Source organism: Nerophis ophidion, linkage group LG14 (assembly GCF_033978795.1).
Source record: "Nerophis ophidion isolate RoL-2023_Sa linkage group LG14, RoL_Noph_v1.0, whole genome shotgun sequence".
In the NCBI taxonomy this organism is placed as follows: domain Eukaryota; kingdom Metazoa; phylum Chordata; class Actinopteri; order Syngnathiformes; family Syngnathidae; genus Nerophis; species Nerophis ophidion.
The window spans coordinates 45,219,193-45,243,749 of record NC_084624.1 but is presented as its reverse complement, the minus strand read 5'-3'; the positions used below and the strand labels follow the sequence as shown (position 1 = coordinate 45,243,749).

Below are 24,557 nucleotides of genomic sequence, written 5' to 3'. Positions count from 1 at the left end.
GTCTCTTCCATTTTGAAAATGATGACAGGTGAAGTGTCACTCGTGACGTGACGAGTTTGACCCGGTGGAAATTCTAGACATGCGCTAATAAAAATTATATTTTGCAAAACGAGTTTGACCCGGCGTTAATTCTGAGCCGGCGGTAATGCTAAGCATGCGCTAATTATTTTGCAAAACAAGTTTGACCCAGGGCTTCACGGTGGCAGAAGGGTTAGTGCGTCTGCCTCACAATACGAAGGTCCTGCAGTCCTGGGTTCAAATCCAGGCTCGGGATCTTTCTGTGTGGAGTTTGCATGTTCTCCCCGTGAATGCGTGGGTTCCCTCCGGGTACTCCGGCTTCCTCCCACTTCCAAAGACATGCACCTGGGGATAGGTTGATTGGCAACACTAAATTGGCCCTAGTGTGTGAATGTGAGTGTGAATGTTGTCTGTCTATCTGTGTTGGCCCTGCGATGAGGTGGCGACTTGTCCAGGATGTACCCCGCCTTCCGCCCGATTGTAGCTGAGATAGGCGCCAGCGCCCCCCGCGACCCCAAAAGGGAATAAGCGGTAGAAAATGGATGGATGGAAGTTTGACCCAGCAGTAATTCTAGGTAGGCGCATACTTTATACCCGGCGGCAATTCAAGGAAATACGGTATAAAAGTTTTTTTCCTTCTTTATTATGCATTTTCGGCAGGTGAGACTTATACTCCGGAGCGACTTATACTCCAAAAAATACGATGTAACCCATTTACCATTGTGTAATCACACACAGTACATTGAGCCTCAACTTTCCACCTGCTTGGCGGTTTGTGAACATACCATTTATTTTTCAGCAAAAATGGGCAAAAGTTTTGAGACGAGCGCTCCTCCTCAAAATGTGCAGCCAGGTGGTTTTCTTTGCCAAAAAAAAAAAAGAAGAAAAAATCGGCCGCCGCTTTCAAGGCCGTCTGCGGAGAGTGTAACCCGAGCGGCGGCAGGGACGTCGGCCATGAAGTGGCACCGAAAAGGGGGCGGGGGGGAGTTGGGTTGATGGCGTTTGGCATGATGCTGGAGGACAGCCCTTGTTCAACTCTCAAAGGAGCTGCCAGTCACAAAGAGAAAACCATGAAATGCTGCCATTATAAAAAAGGGGACCAAAGGGCCGCCCGACACCCGATCTCCCCCCGCGGCCCTGCTGCCCTTTTGTCCCGGTATTCCATATCTCCCACCAGGCACTGTCGTGCATAACATTAAAAAATAAATAAATAAATCAATAAATAAAAAGGCAGCGTGCTTTGGAGCAACGATGGACCGGAGGTTTAGCGTTGGCGTGCTCAGACATGGGAAATAAGCAGAGCATTTTTACAGCAGAGCAGCTGGACGCCTATCAGGTGGGTGTCACTCCTCCTCGTCAACCACACTAAACGGCCCCAAAAAGAAGACGGGTGGGTACGGGACATCCAAGCAGCCCTACTGGGGCTCGGTAATACTCTGAAATAATACTTATTCTTTGGCACCGCGCAACTACGAGCAAGAATAGGCAAAAAGTTGTATTAATATTAGATTATTATCCATAAATAACTAAGACAATAGTTACTAAAGAGAAAATATAGTCTTGTTATGAGACAGATGTACTAATTGTAATAACGTTAGTGTTATGGTGATGAATGAGTTATTGTGATATTTTATTTTAATTATTAATACAGCACATTATTACAAATTTACAGTAAATATATAGTGAGAGTTGTTTTAAAGGGTTTATTTGCAATACAGTCATTGGTTTTATTATAGTAAAGAGATCGTTCTGGGTGAAGTTAAGAAGTAGTAGCATCCATCCATCCATTTTTCTACCGCTTGTCCTTTTCGGGTTAGCAGGGGGGGTGCTGGAGGATTATTAAAATGGAGGATTTTGTATAACTATCCTGACACAACGGACGTGACGAGGTTGGTACTAGGTGGGATTTGAACCAGAGACCCTCGGGTTGCGCACGGCCACTCTTCCACTGTGCCACGCCGTCCCTCAATGGTCTTGAGATCAACTTCAGATCTATTCGTCAATTATACGTGTTTTTGTTGTTTATGTTTTTTATTTGTTCGTTTTAGGCCCTTCTTTGAAAAAAAAAAACAGCTTAGTTTTTTATATGGCAAACACCAAATATGCAACATTTGCCCCCAAAAATATCTCAAAGTGGAATATTTAACGTGGCGTAATCAGAGCTTTGAATAATTCAAAATGACATTGATTTTGATTCACTTATTATTTTTTTAAAGAAAGAAACAGCCTGCATGGCAGCTTTGTTTTATTATAGTAAACGTTGCAAAATGTTCCTGTTACATTTTCTCTTTTATACCACTTTTTATGTTTTAATTTTTTTCAATCGTATTTTTAAAATGTGCCGTGGGGCCGTTAAAAAATGACCTGCGGGCCGCACTTTGGACACCCATGCTATATGGTATTGAATAAACCGCATGGGCATGCTTGACCAATTTTCACTCACGCAAGTAAAATAGATATATATCTGAATAAAAACAAAGTAAAGAAAAAAACTATTCAAACTTTGAGGATGTGAAAGAACATAATATATACAATAATGTACTGTCTTTGTAGTGAAGTGAAGTGAATTATATTTATATAGCGCTTTTTCTCTAGTGACTCAAAGCGCTTTACATAGTGAAACCCAATATCTAAGTTACATTTAAACCAGTGTGGGTGGCACTGGGAGCAGGTGGGTAAAGTGTCTTGCCCAAGGACACAACGGCAGTGACTAGGATGGCGGAAGCGGGAATCGAACCTGCAACCCTCAAGTTGCTGGCACGGCCACTCTACCAACCGAGCTAAAGCGCCCCAGTACAGTAATGCAGTCTATCACAAAGGATTTTCATAGTTGGATATGATTAATTACATTTTGGGTTTTTTTTTAGAATAGAGAAATTAACAGAATTTGATGACATTAGGGGTGTAACGGTACGTGTATTTATATTGAACCGTTTCGGTATGGGGGTTTCGGTTCGGTGCGTAGGTGTAGGGGTTAGTGCGTCTGCCTCACAATACGAAGTTCCTGCAGTCCTGGGTTCAAATCCAGGTTTGGGATCTTTCTGTGTGGAGTTTGCATGTTCTCCCCGTGAATGCGTGGGTTCCCTCCGGGTACTCCGGCTTCCTCCCACTTCCAAAGACATGCACCTGGGGATAGGTTGATTGGCAACACTAAATGGTCCCTAGTGTGTGAATGTGAGTGTGAATGTTGTCTGTCTATCTGTGTTAGCCCTGCGATGAGATGGCGACTTGTCCAGGGTGTACCCTGCCTTCCACCCGATTGTAGCTGAGATAGGCGCCAGCGCCCCCCGCGACCCCGAAAAGGAATACGCGGTAGAAAATGGATGGATGGATATCCTGTTTTATGTACTATGACCTGACACCTGTCACATATACAACTGGCACATATACTGTAATATTGTACATGGTAATTAATATATACTGTATATATGATATAGACATAATATATGATTATATATCTGTATATATAATATAATGTACATATATTATGTAAATATTACATACATATGTTACATTTTACATCGCTATAGCGGGGCAAAAAAGTATTTAGTCAGCCAGCGATTGTGCAAGTTCTCCCACTTCAAATGATGACAGAGGTCTGTCATTTTCATCATAGGTACACTTCAACTGTGAGAGACAGAATGTGGAAAAAAAATACAGGAATTCACATTGTAGGAATTTTAAAGAATTTATTTGTAAATTATGGTGGAAAATAAGTTTTTGGTCACTTCAAACAAAGAAGATCTCTGGCTCTCACAGACCTGTAACTTCTTCTTTAAGAAGCTCTTCTGTCCTCCACTCGTTACCTGTATTAATGGAACCTGTTTGAACTCGTTATCCGTATAAAAGACACCTGTCTCAAACAGTCAGACTCCAAACTCCACTATGGCCAAGACCAAAGAGCTGTGAAGGACACCAGGAAAAGAATTGTAGACCTGCACCAGACTGGGAAGAGTGAATCTACAATAGGCAAGCAGCTTGGTGTGAAAAAAATCAACTGTGGGAGCAATTATCAGAAAATAGAAGACATACAAGACCACTGATAATCTCCCTCGATCTGGGGCTCCACGCAAGATCTCATACAGTGGGGTCAACATTATCATGCTAACGGTGAGCAAAAATCACAGAACCAGACAGGGGGACCTGGTGAATGACTTGCAGAGAGCTGGGACCAAAGTAACAAAGGTTACCATCAGTAACAAACCACGCCGACAGGGAATCAAATCCTGCAGTGCCAGACGTGCCCCCCTGCTTAAGCCAAGGCATGTCCAGGCCTGACTGAAGTTTGCCAGAGAGCACATGGATGATACAGCAGAGGATTTGGAGAATGTCATGTGGTCAGATGAAACCAAAATAGAACTTTTTGGTATAAACTCAACTCGTCGTGTTTGGAGGAAGAAGAATACTGGTTTGCATCTCAAGAACACCACACCTACTGTGAAGCAAGGGGGTGGAAACATCCGTGTTAAGGAAAGAATGAATGGGGCCATGTATCGTGAGATTTTGAGCCAAAACCTCCTTCCATCAGTGAGAGCTTTGAATGGTTGATCAAATACTTATTTTCCACCATTATTTACAAATAAATTCTTTAAAATTCCTACAATGTGAATTCCTGGATTTTATTTTTACATTCTGTCTCTCACAGTTGAAGTGTACCTATTGTGAAAATTACAGACCTCTGTCATCATTTTAAGTGGGAGAACTTGCACAATCGGTGGCTGACTAAATACTTTTTGGCCCCACTGTATATTTAGTCTATATATGCCTGCATTGTCCTTTACATCCTTACACTTTCCATCATTGTAACTGAGCTACTGTGTGGAACAATTTCCCTTGTGGCTCATTTAAGTTTGTGTAAGTCGAAGTCTAAGTTTATAGTAGAATAGAATAGAGTTTTATTGTCATTATTGCAATGAACAGGTTCAAAGAACAACGAAATTGGAGTTCTATTCTAAGTTTATAGTCAGACAAAATGTAAGTGTTCTAGATACCCTAGTTTTCGGGGTCTAAGTCGCTCCGGAGTATAAGTCGCACCTGTCGAAAATGCATAATAAAGAAGGAAAAAATACATATATAAGTCGCATTTTTGGGGGGAAATTTATTTGATAAGACCCAACACCAAGAATAGACATTTGAAAGGCAATTTAAAATAAATAAAGAATAGTGAACAACAGGCTGAATAAGTGTACGTTATATGAGGCATAAATAATCAATCAATCAATCAATGTTTACTTATATAGCCCTAAATCACTAGTGTCTCAAAGGGCTGCACAAACCACCACGACATCCTCGGTAGGCCCACATAAGGGCAAGGAAAACTCACACCCAGTGGGACATCGGTGACAATAATGACCCAGTGGGACGTCGGTGACAATGATGACTATGAGAACCTTGGAGAGGAGGAAAGCAATGGATGTCGAGCGGGTCTTACATGATACTGTGAAAGTTCAATCCACAATGGATCCAACACAGTCGCGAGAGTCCAGTCCAAAGCGGATCCAACACAGCAGCGAGAGTCCCGTTCACAGCAGAGCCAGCAGGAAACCATCCCAAGCGGAGGCGGATCAGCAGCGCAGAGATGTCCCCAGCCGATACACAGGCAAGCAGTACATGGCCACCGGATCGGACCGGACCCCCTCCACAAGGGAGAGTGGGACATAGGAGAAAAAGAAAAGAAACGGCAGATCAACTGGTCTAAAAAGGGAGTCTATTTAAAGGCTAGAGTATACAAATGAGTTTTAAGGTGAAACTTAAATGCTTCTACTGAGGTAGCATCTCGAACTGTTACCGGGAGGGCATTCCAGAGTACTGGAGCCCGAACGGAAAACTCTCTATAGCCCGCAGACTTTTTTTGGGCTTTGAGAATCACTAACAAGCCGGACTCCTTTGAAGGCAGATTTCTTGCCGGGACATATGGTACAATACAATCGGCAAGATAGGATGGAGCTAGACCGTGTAGTATTTTATGCGTAAGTAGTGAAACCTTAAAGTCACATCTTAAGTGCACAGGAAGCCAGTGCAGGTGAGCCAGTACAGGCGTAATGTGATCAAACTTTCTTGTTCTTGTCAAAAGTCTAGCAGCCGCATTTTGTACCAACTGTAATCTTTTAATGCTAGACATGGGGAGACCCCAAAATAATACGTTACAGTAATCGAGGCGAGACGTAACAAACGCATGGATAATGATCTCAGTGTCTTTAGTGGACAGAATGGAGCGAATTTTAGCGATATTACGGAGATGAAAAAAGGCCGTTTTAGTAACGCTTTTAATGTGTGCCTCAAAGGAGAGAGTTGGGTCGAAGATAATACCCAGATTCTTTACCAAGTGAGAAGGTGCCTGCTATGTTAACCTAACATATTATGGTAAGAGTCATTCAAATAACTATAACATATAGAACATGCTACACGTTTACCAAAAAATCTGTCACTCCTAATCGATAAATCCCATGAAATCTTCTTCCTCGATGTCGCTTCTAAACAACTCTGCCAGCTCCAAAGGTATGCGCCGCTTCCTCTTGTCGTTTTCTGCTGCATATTTCACTACGCCCAGCTTGTAATCTGCTGTACATGATTTCCTTTTCGGTGCCATTTTTGTTCAGCCCTTCTCAGTTTTTATAAGTTACCGCCAACGATGAAATGATCCACTTTAATAGCTACGGCAGTAGCATTTAGCATATAGCAGTTAGCATTCCATGACCCACAATGCACTTCTGCCATGACCCTCCCCCGCCAAATTCTTATTGGTTGACGTGTGTGACGATTGCTGACACTTTCTTCATCTCTTCCGCGAATGAGATAAATAATATTATTTGATATTTTACGGTAATGTGTTAATAATTTCACACATAAGTCGCACCCTCGGCCAAACTAGGAAAAAAACTGCGACTTATAGTCGTAAAAATACGGTAGTACAACTAGTTTAACAACATTGTCCACATCACATGTTCACATGTTCCAAGATGGCGGCGCCCGGACGGGCTGCGCTCTCGAGGAGCTCCTGCTAAAGATGGAACATTTGGCAGAAATACCGGACAATTCCACAAACTTTATGGCTGGCTCGCATCGTGGTCACTCCGTGATCACGTACGACCGCCAGACACTTCTGGATGTGGACGAATCGGGCCGTTTTGGACTGATAGACGCGGGCGTGCTAAACATGCTAACTAGCATGGGAATACATCGGCGGCTACATCCAGCGGCCTGTGAAGCAGGGGAGTCTAGTAGCAGCGGGGGCCGTCTACGGAGCAGACGCCAGCGGTGTGATCGGAAACGCGGATGCCGAGCGGGGCTTAAAACAAAGCAGAAGGCTAATCCCCACAGAACACCACTTTCCTCCATCCCGAAGACGGATTTAGATGGAAAATGCGAGACTATTGGTCTGGGTAAGGAGTCTGTTAAATTAGAACAAGTTTTTTCTGCTTTGAGTGTTTCAGAGTTGGACATGTGTTCTACTGAGGTGGCTAACTATGATGCGTGCAGTTTATCAAAGCAACAAACAAACAATCGGAAAATCCCCGTTACCGAGGTGGCTAACTATGATGCGTGCAGTTTATCAAAGCAACAAACAAACAATCGGAAAATCCCCGTTACTGAGGTGGCTAACCATGATGCGTGCAGTTTATCAAAGCAACAATCAAACAATCGGAAAATTCCTGTCGTATCAATTCCTAGATATGGTCGTAACTATACTAAATGCACTGGGCATAATAAACACAACATTATTAATATTGCTACTACGGATAATTTGATCAAAAACTCCCTAAAACAGCCCACTACCTATAATATAGGTTTTTTAAACATAAGATCATTGTCTCCTAAAACGTTGTTAGTTAATGATATTATCAGAGACAACAATCTTAACGTCATCGGTCTCAGCGAAACCTGGCTTAAACCAAACGACTTTTTTGCGCTAAATGAGGCATGTCCTCCTAACTTTACACATGCGCATATTGCCCGTCCGCTCAAAAGGGGTGGGTGGGTCGCACTAATATACAACGAAAACTTTAACCTTAGTCCTAATATAAATAATAAATATAAATCGTTTGAGGTGCTTACTATGAGGTCTGTCACACCGCTGCCTCTACACCTGGCTGTTATCTACCGCCCCCCAGGGCCCTATTCGGACTTTATTCATGAATTCTCAGAGTTCGTTGCTGATCTAGTGACACACGCCGATAATATAATCATAATGGGGGACTTTAATATCCATATGAATACCCCATCGGACCCACCGTGCGTAGCGCTCCAGACTGTAATTGATAGCTGTGGTCTCACACAAATAATAAATGAACCCACGCATTGCAACGGTAATACGATAGACCTAGTGCTTGTCAGGGGCATCACCGTTTCCAAAGTTACGATACTCCCGTATACTAAAGTATTGTCCGATCATTACCTTATAAAATTCGAGGTTCAGACGCATGTTCGTCAAACTAATAATAATAATACCTGCTATAGCAGCCGCAACATTAATACAGCCACAACGACAACTCTTGCTGACCTACTGCCCTCGGTAATGGCACCATTCCCAAAGTATGTGGGCTCTATTGATAACCTCACTAACAACTTTAATGACGCCCTGCGCGAAACCATTGATAACATAGCACCGCTAAAGTTAAAAAAGGCTCCAAAAAAGCGCACCCCGTGGTTTACAGAAGAAACTAGAACTCAGAAATTATTATGTAGAAAGCTGGAACGCAAATGGCGTACGACTAAACTTGAGGTGCACCATCAAGCATGGAGTGATGGTTTAATAACTTATAAACGCATGCTTACCTTAGCTAAAGCTAAATATTACTCAAATCTCATCCACCGTAATAAAAACGATCCTAAATTTTTGTTTAGTACGGTAGCATCGCTAACCCAACAAGGGACCCCTTCCAGTAGCTCAACCCACTCAGCTGATGACTTTATGCAATTCTTTAGTAAGAAAATTGAAGTCATTAGAAAGGAGATTAAAGACAATGCGTCCCAGCTACAACGGGGTTCTATTAACACTGACACGATTGTATATACGGCGGATACTGCCCTCCAAAATAGTTTCTCTCGTTTTGAGGAAATAACATTAGAGGAATTGTTACAACGTGTAAATGGAATAAAACAGACAACATGTTTACTTGACCCTCTTCCTGGGAAACTGATCAAGGAGCTTTTTGTATTATTAGGTCCATCAGTGCTAAATATTATAAACTTATCACTCTCCTCGGGCACTGTTCCCGTTGCATTCAAAAAAGCGGTTATTCATCCTCTTCTTAAAAGACCTAACCTCGATCCTGACCTCATGGTAAATTACCGACCGGTGTCTCACCTTCCCTTTATTTCAAAAATCCTTGAAAAAATTGTTGCGGAGCAGTTAAATGAACACTTAGCGTCTAACAATCTATGTGAAACCTTTCAATCCGGTTTCAGAGCAAATCACTCCACGGAGACAGCCCTCGCAAAAATGACTAATGATCTATTGCTAACGATGGATTCTGATGCGTCATCTATGTTGCTGCTCCTCGATCTTAGCGCTGCTTTCGATACCGTCGATCATAATATTTTATTAGAACGTATCAAAACACGAATTGGTATGTCAGACTTAGCCCTGTCTTGGTTTAACTCTTATCTTACTGATAGGATGCAGTGTCTCCCATAACAATGTGACCTCGGACTACGTTAAGGTAACGTGTGGAGTTCCCCAGGGTTCGGTCCTTGGCCCTGCACTCTTCAGCATCTACATGCTGCCGCTAGGTGACATCATACGCAAATACGGTATTAGCTTTCACTGTTATGCTGATGACACCCAACTCTACATGCCCCTAAAGCTGACCAACACGCCGGATTGTAGTCAGCTGGAGGCGTGTCTTAATGAAATTAAACAATGGATGTCCGCTAACTTTTTGCAACCCAACGCCAAAAAAACGGAAATGCTGATTATCGGTCCTGCTAGACACCGAACTCTATTTAATAATACAACTCTAACATTTGACAACCAAACAATTAAACAAGGCGACACGGTAAAGAATCTGGGTATTATCTTCGACCCAACTCTCTCCTTTGAGGCACACATTAAAAGCGTTACTAAAACGGCCTTCTTTCATCTCCGTAACATCGCTAAAATTCGCTCCATTCTGTCCACTAAAGACGCTGAGATCATTATCCATGCGTTTGTTACGTCTCGCCTCGACTACTGTAACGTATTATTTTCGGGTCTCCCCATGTCTAGCATTAAAAGATTACAGTTGGTACAAAATGCGGCTGCTAGACTTTTGACAAGAACAAGAAAGTTTGATCACATTACGCCTGTACTGGCTCACCTGCACTGGCTTCCTGTGCACTTAAGATGTGACTTTAAGGTTTCACTACTTACGTATAAAATACTACACGGTCTAGCTCCATCTTATCTTGCCGATTGTATTGTACCATATGTCCCGGCAAGAAATCTGCGTTCAAAGGACTCCGGCTTATTAGTGATTCCCAAAGCCCAAAAAAAGTCTGCGGGCTATAGAGCATTTTCCGTTCGGGCTCCAGTACTCTGGAATGCCCTCCCGGTAACAGTTCGCGATGCCACCTCAGTAGAAGCATTTAAGTCTCACCTTAAAACTCATTTGTATACTCTAGCCTTTAAATAGACTCCCTTTTTAGACCAGTTGATCTGCCGTTTCTTTTCTTTTTCTTCTATGTCCCTCTGTGTATCGGCTGGGGACATCTCTGCGCTGCTGGTCCGCTACCCTTGGGATGGTTTCCTGCTGGCTCCGCTGTGAACGGGACTCTCGCTGCTGTGTTTGGACTGGACTCTCGCGACTGTGTTGTATCCATTGTGGATTGAACTTTCACAGTATCATGTTAGACCTGCTCGACATCCATTGCTTTCCTCCTCTCTAAGGTTCTCATAGTCATCATTGTCACCGACGTCCCACTGGGTCATTATTGTCACCAATGTCCCACTGGGTGTGAGTTTTCCTTGCCCTTATGTGGGCCTACCGAGGATGTCGTGGTGGTTTGTGCAGCCCTTTGAGACACTAGTGATTTAGGGCTATATAAGTAAACATTGATTGATTGATTGACATGTAACATTTGTCCACTATGGTGTGATTTCAGGACTGCACGTATTTTACAAGAAAGGAAATTCTCAGGTAAGTCATTATTTTCTTCTATCACACAATAACGCACCTGTGGGGCCGTTATATACATTGTTTCGTCAATTATTTATTTATTTGTCCTTTACTACAGAATAAGCACCTCAATGATATTATTTTTACTATTACGCATTTTTGGCAGTTGTTTCCACTTAAAAAAGGGGACAACCTGGTACATGACACAGGAAGTCAAAACTATTGTATACACAATTTATACTATTTTTAGTCATGGTGGAGGGGGGGGGGGCGCAAAAATATGTTCTGCTTCCTAGGGGGAGGAAGTATTTTCTTCTTATTATTTTCTTCTTATTATTTTCTTCTCAATTATTTTCTGCTATGCAGAAAATTATTTTGTATAATGTAAGCGAAATGAACTGAATCGGGGGTCTGCAACCCACGGCTCTTTAGCGCTGCCTGAGTGGCTCTCAGGAGCCTTTTCAAAAATGAATGAAAAATAAAAAAAAGATGAGGGAGGGAAAAAAATATGAAAAATTTATTTTTTGTTTTAATATGGTTTCTGTCGCAGGAAAAACATGACACAAACCTCCCTAATTGTTATAAAGCACACTGTTTTTATTAAACATGCTTCATATGGCCAGCCACGTTTTGTCCTACTAATTTTAGCGGTCCTTGAACTCACCGTAGTTTGTTTACATGTATAACTTTCTCCGACTATCTAGGACGTGTTTTATGCCACTTCTTTTTCTGTCTCATTTTGTCCACCAAACTTTTAACGTTGTGCATGAATGCACAAAGGTGAGTTTTGTTGACGTTATTGACACATGTGGAGTGTGCTAATCAGACATATTTGGTCACTGCATGACTGCAAGCTAAATGATGCTAACATGCTATTTAGGCTAGCTATATGTACATATGGCATCATTATGCCTAATTTGTAGCTATATTTGAGCTCATTTGGTTTCCTTTAAGTCTTCTTAATTAGGGTCCGCCAGGCCCTTTGCAAAGGACTCCACAGGAGTCCTTTGCAAAGGGCCAAGGACCCTATTGAAACTGCTGTGTTTTATTATTATTCTTTCTTTCTTTCTTTCTTTCTTTATTCCGCACCTATGCGCTGTAATTTGACCCCCTTTAACATGCTTCAAAACTCACCAAATTTGACACACACATCGGTCTGTCATGCCTTCCCAACTTGTTAGGCAGCCAAATCAGAAAAATCAAAATTGCGCGCTAGCGCCCCCTAGGAAGAAAACAAAACAGACTGCTTGTAACTTCCGTTAGGAATGTCGTAGAGACATGAAACGAAAACCTCTATATAGGGCTGACTTAGACCTAGATTTCATAATTGTACCTTCTGGGGCAAAAATCAACAAAAATTTTGCAAAAACCCATTCAAAGCAAAATTTTCGCAAAATATGCTATTTTTGCCTCTTTGAGCTGTAATTTGACTCCCTTAAAATGCTTCAAAACTCACCAAACTTGGCACACACATCAGGACTGGCGAAAATTGCGATCTAATGAAAAAAACAAACCCCAAAATCAAAAAATGCGCTCTAGCGCAATTTTTTAATACAACATAGAAAAAACTGCTCCTAGGAAGAAAACCCGTGACCTTTCTTCAAACGAAAACTCCTCCGGGTGCGTTTGTCCTTTCGGCTTCAAACTCGCAGAGGAGAGAGATTGGACCCTTTTGATTTAAAACTGTCCAACAAAGTTTTGATTACTGCTCCGGTTTGGATTTTACGCGCCTTCAAAGAACCCTTTCGCAAAGTATCCTAAAAAATGTCATTTTTGCCTCTTTCAGCTGTAATTTGACCCCCTTAAAATGCTTCAAAGTGCAAGTTAAAACTCTACTATGCAAAGCGAAAGCCATTTATCAACAACATCCAGAAACACCAATCTGTAATTTGACCCTCTTAACATGCTTAAAAACTCACCAAATTTTACACACACATCAGGACTGGCGAAAATTGCCATCTAATAAAAAACCAAACCCTAAAAATTTTAATTGCACTCTAGCGCCCCCTAGGAAAAAACCCAGACAAAACTGCATGTAAGTTCTGTTAGAAATGTCGTAGAGACATGAAATAAAAACCTCTATGTAGGTCTGACTTAGACCAGGGCTTGAGTAGCGGCGGCAGCAGCCAAAGGCGGACCCGACCAACGCTGCTTGCAGCTTTAATTCAATTTATATCTCATGACACTATCTGTATGTAATATGGCTTTTTATTTTTTTGCGGCTCCAGACATATTTGTTTTTGTGTTTCTGGTCCAAAATGCCTCTTTCAACATTTTAGGGTGCCGACCCCTGAACTAAATCATCTAAAATGTGTCAAAGTCAAGAATGATCCATGGCCCCCGGGATGATATTTGATTAGTACAAGAACCGGCCCGCAGGCCACAGCCGCCTGCTGCTGTTTTGCACGCGCCAATACGCCATGAATTTTTTCCCCATCAAGTCATAAGAATGGGGTCCCAAAGTACATTTTTGGGGTCTCACTTTTTTGTAACTGTTTTGAAAACAAATGATAAATGCATGCATTAACCCAGGGGTGTCAAACTAATTTTAGATGGGAGGTGGGCGCACATGGAGAAAAATCTACTCCCAAGTGGGCCAGACTGGAAAAATCCCGATAACTTAAAAATAAAGAAACTTTAGATTGTTTTCTTTGTTTAAAAATAGAACCAACACATTCTGAAGATGTACACATCTTAAGTTTTTTGTTTTTTTTACACTTAAATGTTGTGGTTAATAGTGTTCTATCATTATTTGTTGTTATTTATACTTTATGAATAAATGAGGTGATAATGTTTATCAGTCAACACATTGGTGTTAATTTTCAATCTACAAAGATAAAAAAATTATATCAAAATCTAATTATTTAGGTGGTTTGATCATTTTCCTCGACTGATGTACTAACATCATGTGGTTTATTTCGTACGTATGTAGCGTCAGCTACAAAGATACGAAGAATTGCTATTGCGACATCTAGTGGACACTTTTAAAACAGCTGTTTCTTTCATTCAAAAATGTATAAGTATAATATATAAAATATAAAACCTCTACGCGGGCCTGATATATATATCACATTCTCTATATTGTTTTGGTAAAAGGTTGTCATAAAAGTTACTTAATTCACAAAAAAAAAAGAAAACACATTTTTACGCTTATGTAAATGTCCTTCATACCGACAGCCATCAGACTCTATAATGCATAAGTTCTTTTCGACTGTACATGTACTGTAAATGTATAATCTGTTAATATTATTCACATGTGAATAATGCTGTATAATAGACTGTATTTATGTTATTAACATGTGAATAATGCTGTATAATACTGTATTTATATTATTCACATGTGAATAATGCTGTATAGACTGTATTTGTTATTCACATGTGAATAACATACATACAGTCTATTATACAGCATTTTTCACATGTGAATAATGCTGTATAATAGACTGTATGTATGTTATTCACATGTGAATAATGCTGTATAATAGACTGTATTTATATTATTCACATGTGAATAATGCTGTATAATGGACTGTATTGATATTATTCACATGTGAATAATGCTGTATAACAGACTGTATTTATGTTATTTACATGTGAATAATGCTGTATAACAGACTGTATTTGTTATTTACATGTGAATAATGCTGTTTAATACACTGTATTTATGTCATTTACATGTGAATAATGCTGTATAATAGACTGTATTTATGGGTTTTACATGTGAATAATGCTGTATAATAGACTGTATTTATGTTATTTACATGTGAATAATGCTGTATAACAGACTGTATTTATGTTATTTACATGTGAATAATGCTGTATAACAGACTGTATTTATGTTATTTACATGTGAATAATGCTGTATAATAGACTGTATTTATGTTATTTACATGTGAATAATGCTGTATAACAGACTGTATTTATGTTATTTACATGTGAATTATGCTGTATAATAGACTGTATTTATGTTATTTACATGTGAATAATGCTGTATAACAGACTGTATTTATGTTATTTACATGTGAATAATGCTGTATAATAGACTGTATTTATGTTATTTACATGTGAATAATGCTGTATAACGGACTGTATTTATGTTATTTACATGTGAATAATGCTGTATAACAGACTGTATTTATGTTATTTACATGTGAATTATGCTGTATAATAGACTGTATTTATGTTATTTACATGTGAATAATGCTGTATAACAGACTGTATTTATGTTATTTACATGTGAGTTATGCTGTATAATAGACTGTATTTATGTTATTTACATGTGAATAATGCTGTATAACAGACTGTATTTATGTTATTTACATGTGAATTATGCTGTATAATAGACTGTATTTATGTTATTTACATGTGAATAATGCTGTATAACAGACTGTATTTATGTTATTTACATGTGAATAATGCTGTATAATAGACTGTATTTATGTTTTTTACATGTGAATAATGCTGTATAATAGACTGTATGTATGTTATTTACATGTGAATAATGCTGTATAATAGACTGTATTTATGTTTTTCACATGTGAATAATGCTGTATTTATATTATTCACATGTGAATAATGTTGTATAATAGACTATTTATATTATTCACATGTGAATAATGATGTATAATAGACTGTATTTATATTATTTGCATGTGATTAATGCTGTATAATAGACAGGTATTTTTTACATGTGAATGATATAAATACAAAGTGTTTGTCTATTGTGAGCAAACTGTGGTGCTGTAATTTCCCCAAGGGATCAATAAAGTACTTTATATTCTAAATGTATTCGGTTATAAACATTTATTCACTTTTGTCTTTGCTTCATGGATCCAAACTTTACCACTGCCAGTAGTATTTTTCTATATTTTTATTGTAATAATTTCAGAATGTGTTTGTTCTATTTTTGGCCAAAGTAAGATAAAGAAAACAATCTGAAGTTGTCTTTATTTTTGGAGGGTTTTAATGCCATGATTTTAATAGTCCGGCACACATTTTCCTCCATACGCCCCCAGAGCTAAAATGAGTTGGATGCCCCTGATCTAAAAGTTTGCTCTCTTGCTCTGAATAAGACAATTTCTCGCTTCCTTGTAGACTCTTCCACCGCTATCACGATTTGGCACCGCAGCTCGTTCCCCTCGACTACACCAACCAGCCAGATGTGAAGCTACCATACGAGCTGATTGGCTGCATGCCCGAGCTGAAGGTAGACCACCATCTGTCTCCATAATTAATGAGCGATTCGTGGAAAGAATTCTTTGAACGAGTGTTTGCTACTCGACTCTTCCACTGTCAGAATAGTTGTATCTAGGTTATCACAAAATGTTGTGTTTCAATAAGTTCCCGGTGAGCAGACAAAAGCTGTCTTTGATCTTACCAATCATAAGGCTTGTGAAACTCCACTACGTAGGATGGGAAGCGACATGAAGGTGTCGGCTTCTTTTTTCTTCTATTGTAATCCATAGGAAGATTTCGCCTTGACCCAAGATTTACAAAGCGGAGAAGAAGCTGGACCTGACCCCCCACCTGGCACCTTTTCTTTGAACTGTTTTGCAACCAAAGGCGACGGTTGTTTACGACCCCCTTTCCTTTAGAAACAGCCGTTGCCATGTAATCAGGGAAAGTCCAAATAAAAGAGGCGTACAATCTTTCGTCAGAGCGTGGTGGAAGACTGTACAAGGAGTACAGCCCAGACCGTTTCTCCTCAATGAGCTAAATTGAATTCTGTCTGTTTGATTCCTTGCTTCTTGTCTGTTTAATAAATGTCATCAGTGTTTGAACCTGACACTCGCACTTGAAAATCCTTGCAGGCAAACTTGCAAAAACACAATTTTGTAAAGTATGTCCCATCTGTGCAGGACAATCCCTTTCGCCAGAGGATCGCCGAGGTCTTCTCAGAGGACGGAAAGGGAAACATGACGCTGGACGACTTTCTGGACATGTTCTCCGTTCTGAGCGAGATGGCGCCACGGGACCTTAAGGCCTACTACGCCTTTAAGATTTACGGTAAAACCCCGGTTATAGGAATCCTCTCATTCTGGACTGTCACCAGTAATTCGGATCAACGCACGACTTAAGCGGTTATTTTGTTCCCCTTTTGCAAGACTTCAACGATGACGACTTTATTTGCAAGTCGGACCTGGAGAAGACTCTCAACAAGCTGACCCGCAACGAGCTGACGGAAGACGAGGTGCGCATGGTGTGCGAGAAGGTGCTGGACGAGGCCGACCTGGACAACGACGGGCGTCTGTCGTTGGAGGACTTTCAGCATATGATCGTACGAGCGCCAGACTTCCTCAGGTATGTAGCAAAACCCTGAAACTGTATCCCTCAAATAGTGGCTTCTGGTGCATGTAATGAAAGTGTATTCCAGACGGTGGCGGACCGTGTGTTTCCCACCTAGGCCTTCAGTGATATCCGACTTCAATAATTACCTCTCAAAATACCATCATTGATGTCCCCACATGGCCATTGCTGGACAAATACTAAACAGCAGGGGTCACCAACCTTTTTGAAACCAAGAGCTACTTCTTGGGTACTGATTAATGCGAAGGGCTACCAGTTTGATACACACTTAAATAAATTGCCAGAAATAGCCAAATTAGCTCAATTTACCTTTGATAAATAAATCTACATATATAAAAAAAATGGGTATTTCTGTCTGTCATTCCGTCGTAAATTTTTTTCCTTTTACAGAAGGTTTTTAGTAGAGAATAAATGATGAAAAAAACAGTTAATTGAACGGTTTAAAATAGGAAAAAACAGGAAAAAAATGAAAACAAAATTTTGAAACATAATTTCTCTTCAATTTCGACTCTTTAAAATTCAAAATTCAACCGAAAAAAATGAAGAGAAAAACTAGCTAAATTGAATCTTTTTGAAAAATTAAAAAAATAATTTATGGAACATCATTAGTATTTTTCCTGATTAAGATTAATTTTAGAATTTTGATGACATGTTTTAAATAGGTTAAAATCCAATCTGCCCTTTGTTAGAATATATAACAAATTGGACCAAGCTATATTTCTAACAAAGACAAATCATTATTTCTTCTAGATTTTCCAGAACAAAATTTTTTAAATAAATTCAAAAGACTTTGAAATAAGATTCAAATTTGATTCTAAAGATTTTCTAGATTTGCCAGAATAACTTTTTTGAATTTTAATCATAAGTTTGAAGAAATATTTGACAAATATTCTTCGTCGAAAAAACAGAAGCTGAAAGGAAAAATTAAATTAAAATGTATTTATTATTCTTTACAATAAAAAAAATAAATTTGCTTGAAAATTGATTTAAATTGTCAGGAAAGAAGAGGAAGGAATTTAAAAGGTAAAAAGGTATATGTATTTAAAAATCCTAAAATCATTTTTAAGGTTGTATTTTTTCTCTAAAATTGTCTTTCTGAAAGTTACAAGAAGCAAAGTAAAAAAATTAATTAATTTATTTACAAAAGTGAACACCAAGTCTTTAAAATATTTTTTTGGATTTTCAAATACTATTTGAGTTTTGTCTCTCTTAGAATTAAAAATGTCGAGCAAAGCGAGACCAGCTTGCCACTAAATAAATACAATTTTAAAAATCGAGGCAGCTCACTGGTAAGTGCTGCTATTTGAGCTATTTTTAGAACAGGCCAGCGGGCAACTCATCTGGTCCTTACGGGCTACCTGGTGCCCGCGGGCACCGTGTTGGTGACCCCTGCTATACAGGAACACATTTACACACTACTGTGCATTGAATCACATCAACAGTGTACAAAACGGGTTATTTTCTGGCGCATTTAAAAACCAATAAACCCGCATCAGCAATTGAAACATATCTTATGTGGTATTGTCAAAATTAACATTGCAAAAAACATATTAAGCATTGAAAAAATGAAGAAATAAAATATTTGAACTCACAATTTGTAGCAGCCATTGGACGCCATATAAGCCAGTGGTACCCCTCGTCGATTGGAGTGGAAATGGCAGGCAATCCCCATTTCGCTGAGATGGTCTCACGAGATGTAGTTTCTCTTTAAATATCCTTCTTCAAAATGGCCTCGCAAATATATATCTGCTACCTAATCAACGTTTGGTTCTCCTTCTTTGTGGGTCAACACTTCCTGCAAATGACAAGTGAGTATCCAATCACAGTCTCGTTGACATCAGGCTACCTAGATAGGCTACTGTCAACAACGTGTGATCCGATTGGCTATCGCAACTGTCTGTCAACTCTGTGATCTCAGGTCGCCTGTAAGGACCAGATGAGTCGCCCGCTGGCCTGTTCTAAAAATAGCTCAAATAGCAGCACTTACCAGTGAGCTGCCTCTATTTTTTAAATTGTATTTATTTACTAGCAAGCTGGTCTCGCTTTGCTCGACATTTTTAATTCTAAGAGAGACAAAACTCAAATAGAATTTGAAAATCCAAGAAAATATTTCAAAGACTTGGTCTTCACTTGTTTAAATAAATTCATTTTTTTTTTTTTATTTTGCTTCTTATAACTTTCAGAAAGACAATTTTAGAGAAAAAACACAACCTTAAAAATGGATTTCGGATTTTTAAACACATATACCTTTTAAATTCCTTTACTCTTATTTCCTGACAATTTAAATCAATGTTGAAGTCAATAAAAAAATTTTTTATTGTAAAGAATAATAAATATATTTTAGTTTAATTCTTCATTTTAGCTTGTTTTTTTCGACGAAGAATAGTTGTGAAATATTTCTTAAAAATTGTTGATTAAAATAAAAAAAATAAAAATGATCTTTGTTAGAAATATAGCTTGGTCCAATTTGTTATATATTCTAACAAAGTGCAGATTGGATTTTAACCTATTTAAAACATGTCATCAACATTCTAAAATTAATCTTATTCAGTAAAAATTACTAATGATGTTCCATAAATAATGTTTTTTATTTTTTCAATAAGATTCGAATTAGCTAGTTTTTCTCTTCTTTTTTTCGGTGTAATTTTAAAGGGTCTAAATAGATTTATAAAAATATGTATCTGTTTCTATATATATTTATTGAGAGAAATCATTAAGATGATCAGTGTTCCCACAAAGATAAATATCATTAATTATTAATAATACCATAAAGTTACAGGTAAATTTAGCAAATTGGCTATTTATTTAAGTGTGTATCAAACTGGTAGCCCTTCGCATTAATCAGTACCGAAAAAGTAGCTCTTGGTTTCAAAAAGGTTGGTGACCCCTGCGCTAACGGTTCCGGTGAGTATCCAATCACAGGACGCGTAAACGTCACGTTCAACTTGTGGCCATCTAGAAGGCCTTACTGACAAAAACTCATGATCTGATTGGCTATCCCAATTATCTATCAACTGTATGTGTCAGTTCGGACATCGTTGATTCTGATGGCCCCGGGGCAGATTAGTACAACATGGCTACATAAGATAGCTGAATTATGATTGGATAAAAACTAAAACTAAAAAGAACACCACTGGAAATAGCATAAGAAGACATAAGGAAATATGAATACTTTCAGATATTTAGGAAAAGTAAATTAAAAAAAAAACAACTTACCTTTAATTATGATCATGATTTCTGGTTGTTAGGCCAGCAGAGAAGGTCTTGCTGTCCCTGACAACACACCACTGATTCCACATATACCTTGATTAGATATTATACATTATAATACTTTATTACTATGTAAGTGATTAGTGATGATCCATCCATCCATCCATTTTCTACCGCGTATTCCCTTTTGGGGTAGCGGGGGGTGCTGGCGCCTATCTCAGCTACAATCGGGCGGAAGGCGGGGTACACCCTGGACAAGTCGCCACCTCATCACAGTGATTAGTGATGAGGTCATACCAATAAAGACGAGATTAAAAAAATAGCACTAAAATGCTCCGATGAGGCCAGATTACTCACCCAGTGCTCTTTGTTGGGTAAAGGTTCTAAAACTTTCATTCTAGCCGGATTTAGCCATGAGAACCTTGGAGAGGAGGAAAGCAATGGATGTCGAGCGGGTCTAACATGATACTGTGAAAGTTCAACATGATACTGTGAAAGTTCAATCCATAATGGATCCAACACAGTCGCGAAGGTCCAGTCCAAAGCGGATCCAACACAGCAGCGAGAGTCCCGTTCACAGCGGAGCCAGCAGGAAACCATCCCAAGCGGAGGCGTATCAGAAGCGCAGAGATGTCCCCAGCCGATACACAGACGAGCAGTACATGGCCACCGGATCGGACCGGACCACCTCCACAAGGGAGAGTGGGACATAGAAGAAAAAGAAAAGAAACGGCAGATCAACTGGTCTAAAAAGGGAGTCTATTCCTTGACCACTTTTGATCTGTGTTTCTTCCAGAAGGTCTTATCTTTGTCCATGTGATGTCGGATAAAACAAAAATGGAGCTGTTTGGCCACAATACCCAGAAATATATTTGGAGGACAAAAAGGTGAGGCCTTTAATCTCAGGAACACCACACCTACCGTCAAACATGGTGGTGGTAGTTTTATGCTCTAGGCCAGTTTTGCTGCAAACGGAACTGGTGATTTTCAGGGAGTAAACAGGACAATGAAAAAAGGAAGATTACCTCCAAATTCTTCAGGACAAGCTATAATCATCAGCCCGGAGGTTGGGTCTTGGGCGCAGTTGGGTGTTCCAACAGGACAATGACCTTAAACACACCTCAAAAGTGGGAAAGGAATAGCTAAATTAAGATAGAATGAAGGTTTTAGAATGGCCGTCCCAAAGTCCGGACTTAAACGTGTGGACAATGCTGAAGAAACAAGTCCAGGTCAGAAAACCAACCAATTTAGCTGAATTGCACCAATGTTGTCAAGAGGAGTGGTCAAAAATTCAAGCAGAAGCTTGTGGATGGCTACCAAAAGTGCCTTATTGCAGTGATCTTGTATCCAAACAATAACATTGCTGTATTTATACTTTTGACCCAGCAATTTGCTCATATTTTCAGTAGAGCCATAATAAATTCATAAAAGAAGCAAACTTCATGAATGTTTTTTTGTGACCAACAAGTATGTGCTCCAATCACTCCATCACAAAAAATGTTGTAGAAATTATTGGAAACTCAAGACAGCCATGACGTTATGTACTTTGCAAGTGTATGTTAAATTTTGACCACGACTGTAATATTAAGCACAGACCCTGTTTCCATATGAGTTGGGAAATTGTGTTAGATGTAAATATAAACGGAATACAATGATTTGCTAATCATTTTCAACCCATATTCAGTTGAATATGCTACAAAGACAACATATTTGATGTTCAAACTCATAAACGTTATCTTTTTTTTGCAAATAATAATTAACTTACAATTTCATGGCTGCAACACGTGCCAAAGTAGTTGGGAAAGGGCATGTTCACCACTGTGTTACATCACCTTTTCTTTTAACAACACTCAATAAACGTTTGGGAACTGAGGAAACTAATTGTTGAAGCCTTGAAAGTGGAATTCTTTCCCATTCTTGTTTTATGTAGAGCTTCAGTCGTTTAACAGTCCGGGGTCTCCGCTGTCGTATTTTACGCTTCATAATGCGCCACACATTTTCGATGGGAGACAGGTCTGGACTTCAGGCAGGCCAGGAAAGTACCCGCACTCTTTTTTTTACGAAGCCACACTGTTGTAACATGTGCTGAATGTGGCTTGGCATTGTCTTGCTGAAATAAGCAGGGGCGTCCACGAAAAAGACGGCGCTTAGATGGCAGCATATGTTGTTCCAAAACCTGTATGTACCTTTCAGCATTAATGGTGCCTTCACAGATGTGTAAGTTACCCATGCCTTGGGCACTAATGCACCCCCATACCATCATAGATGCTGGCTTTTCAACTTTGCGTCGATAACAGTCTGGAAGGTTCGCTTCCCCTTTGGTCCGGATGACACGATGTCAAATGTTTTCAAAAACAATTTGAACTGTGGACTTGTCAGACCAAAGAACCCTTTTCCACTTTGCATCAGTCCATCTTAGATGATCTCGGGCCCAGAGAAGCCGGCGGCGTTTATGGATGTTGTTGATAAATGGTTTTCGCGTTGCATAGTAGAGCTTTAACTTGCACTTACAGAAGTAACTACAAACTGTATTTAGTGACAGTGGTTTTCTGAAGTGTTCCTGAGCCCTTGTGGTGATATCCTTTAGAGATTGATGTCGGTTTTTGATACAGTGCCGTCTGAGGGATCGAAAGTCACGGTCATTCAATGTTGGTTTCCGGGCATGCCGCTTACGTGGAGTGATTTCTCCAGATTCTCTGAACCTTTTGATGATATTATGGAGCGTAGATGTTGAAATCCCTAAATTTCTTGCAATTGCACTTTGAGAAACGTTGTTCTTAAACTGTTTGACTATTTGCTCACGCAGTTGTGGACAAAGGGGTGTACCTCGCCCCATCCTTTCTTGTGAAAGACTGAGCATTTTTTGGGAAGCTGTTTTTATACCCAATCATGGCACCCACCTGTTCCCAATTAGCCTGCACACCTGTGGGATGTTCCAAATAAGTGTTTGATGAGCATTCCTCAACTTTATCAGTATTTATTGCCACCTATCCCAACTACTTTGTTACGTGTTGCTGGCATCAAATTCTAAAGTTAATGATTATTTGCACAATAAAAAAAAATGTTTATCAATTTGAACATCAAATGTGTTGTCTTTGTAGCATATTCAACTGAATATGGGTTGAAAATTATTCGCTAATCATTGTATTCTGTTTATATTTACATCTAACACAATTTCCCAAATCATATGGAAACAGGGTTTGTACTAAAAATAGACCCGATTCTCTCTGCGATTAGGAAAATAAATACCTCTAGCCACTATATGAAGGTAAACGGCACAATGGATGTGCCTTTAAGAGTTTGGTTGACTCGTTATCCAATTTCTGTCCACAGCACCTTCCACATAAGGATATAAGTTTGACTGCCACCTGCCAATGCACTTCAAATGCAGACGACTGAGAGGAAAGTGGTAAAAAGTAGATCTTTTCATGCTTTCTTGTATTTTGTGAAGAAAATATTTATTTTGATAGAGACAGTTTTTAAATGGACCCGGTTTCACAACATCATGAATAAAAGACACACCAGAACGACGCATTGCAAACTTGTATTCTTGGGGTTCTCCATCAATTTAGTAACATGTCATCAAAGAGTAAAAATGTATGTCTTTCAATAAGCATAATAACAAAACGGGTATTATTTAAAAAAAATGGATAGATGTTGATAGTCCAACTCGTACTGACTGGTATACACAAGTTATGGAGATGATATCAGTAGAAAAAACTGCATTTAGTTTAGATAATAATGAGTCATATATTGGAATACGGGATCCATTATTTAAATTTGTTTTAAGTATTAAATGAACCAAAACATGACTTGAAATATTGGACACTGTGTGTTATCAAGCTAATGAGATGTGATGCATTGTTCATTTTTCTAAATTATTTTTTGTATTTACGTTTTTAATGCTAATATCAATGAGGGGATTTT

The 24,557-nt window shown here is 39.2% G+C and overlaps 1 protein-coding gene across 1 annotated transcript; it reads left to right on the top strand.

Annotated features, from left to right (window-relative positions):
* The first annotated feature begins 1,303 nt into the window (after nt 1-1,303).
* On the top strand, nt 1,304-23,985 carry LOC133567899 (calcium and integrin-binding family member 3-like). The gene is made up of 6 exons (XM_061919516.1): nt 1,304-1,354; nt 11,101-11,135; nt 16,209-16,320; nt 16,973-17,120; nt 17,219-17,414; nt 23,964-23,985. The coding sequence occupies exons 1-6, from the start codon at nt 1,304-1,306 to the stop codon at nt 23,983-23,985; spliced, it is 564 nt and encodes a 187-aa protein (XP_061775500.1).
* Nucleotides 23,986-24,557: the final 572 nt, after the last annotated feature.

Coding starts and splice junctions, on each gene's coding strand:
- LOC133567899 (XM_061919516.1), top strand. CDS start 1,304: ATGGGAAATAAGCAGAGCATTTTTACAGCAGAGCAGCTGGACGCCTAT. Junction 1,355..11,100: donor AGCAGCTGGACGCCTATCAG/GTGGGTGTCACT, acceptor GTGTGATTTCAG/GACTGCACGTATTTTACAAG. Junction 11,136..16,208: donor ACAAGAAAGGAAATTCTCAG/GTAAGTCATTAT, acceptor GCTTCCTTGTAG/ACTCTTCCACCGCTATCACG.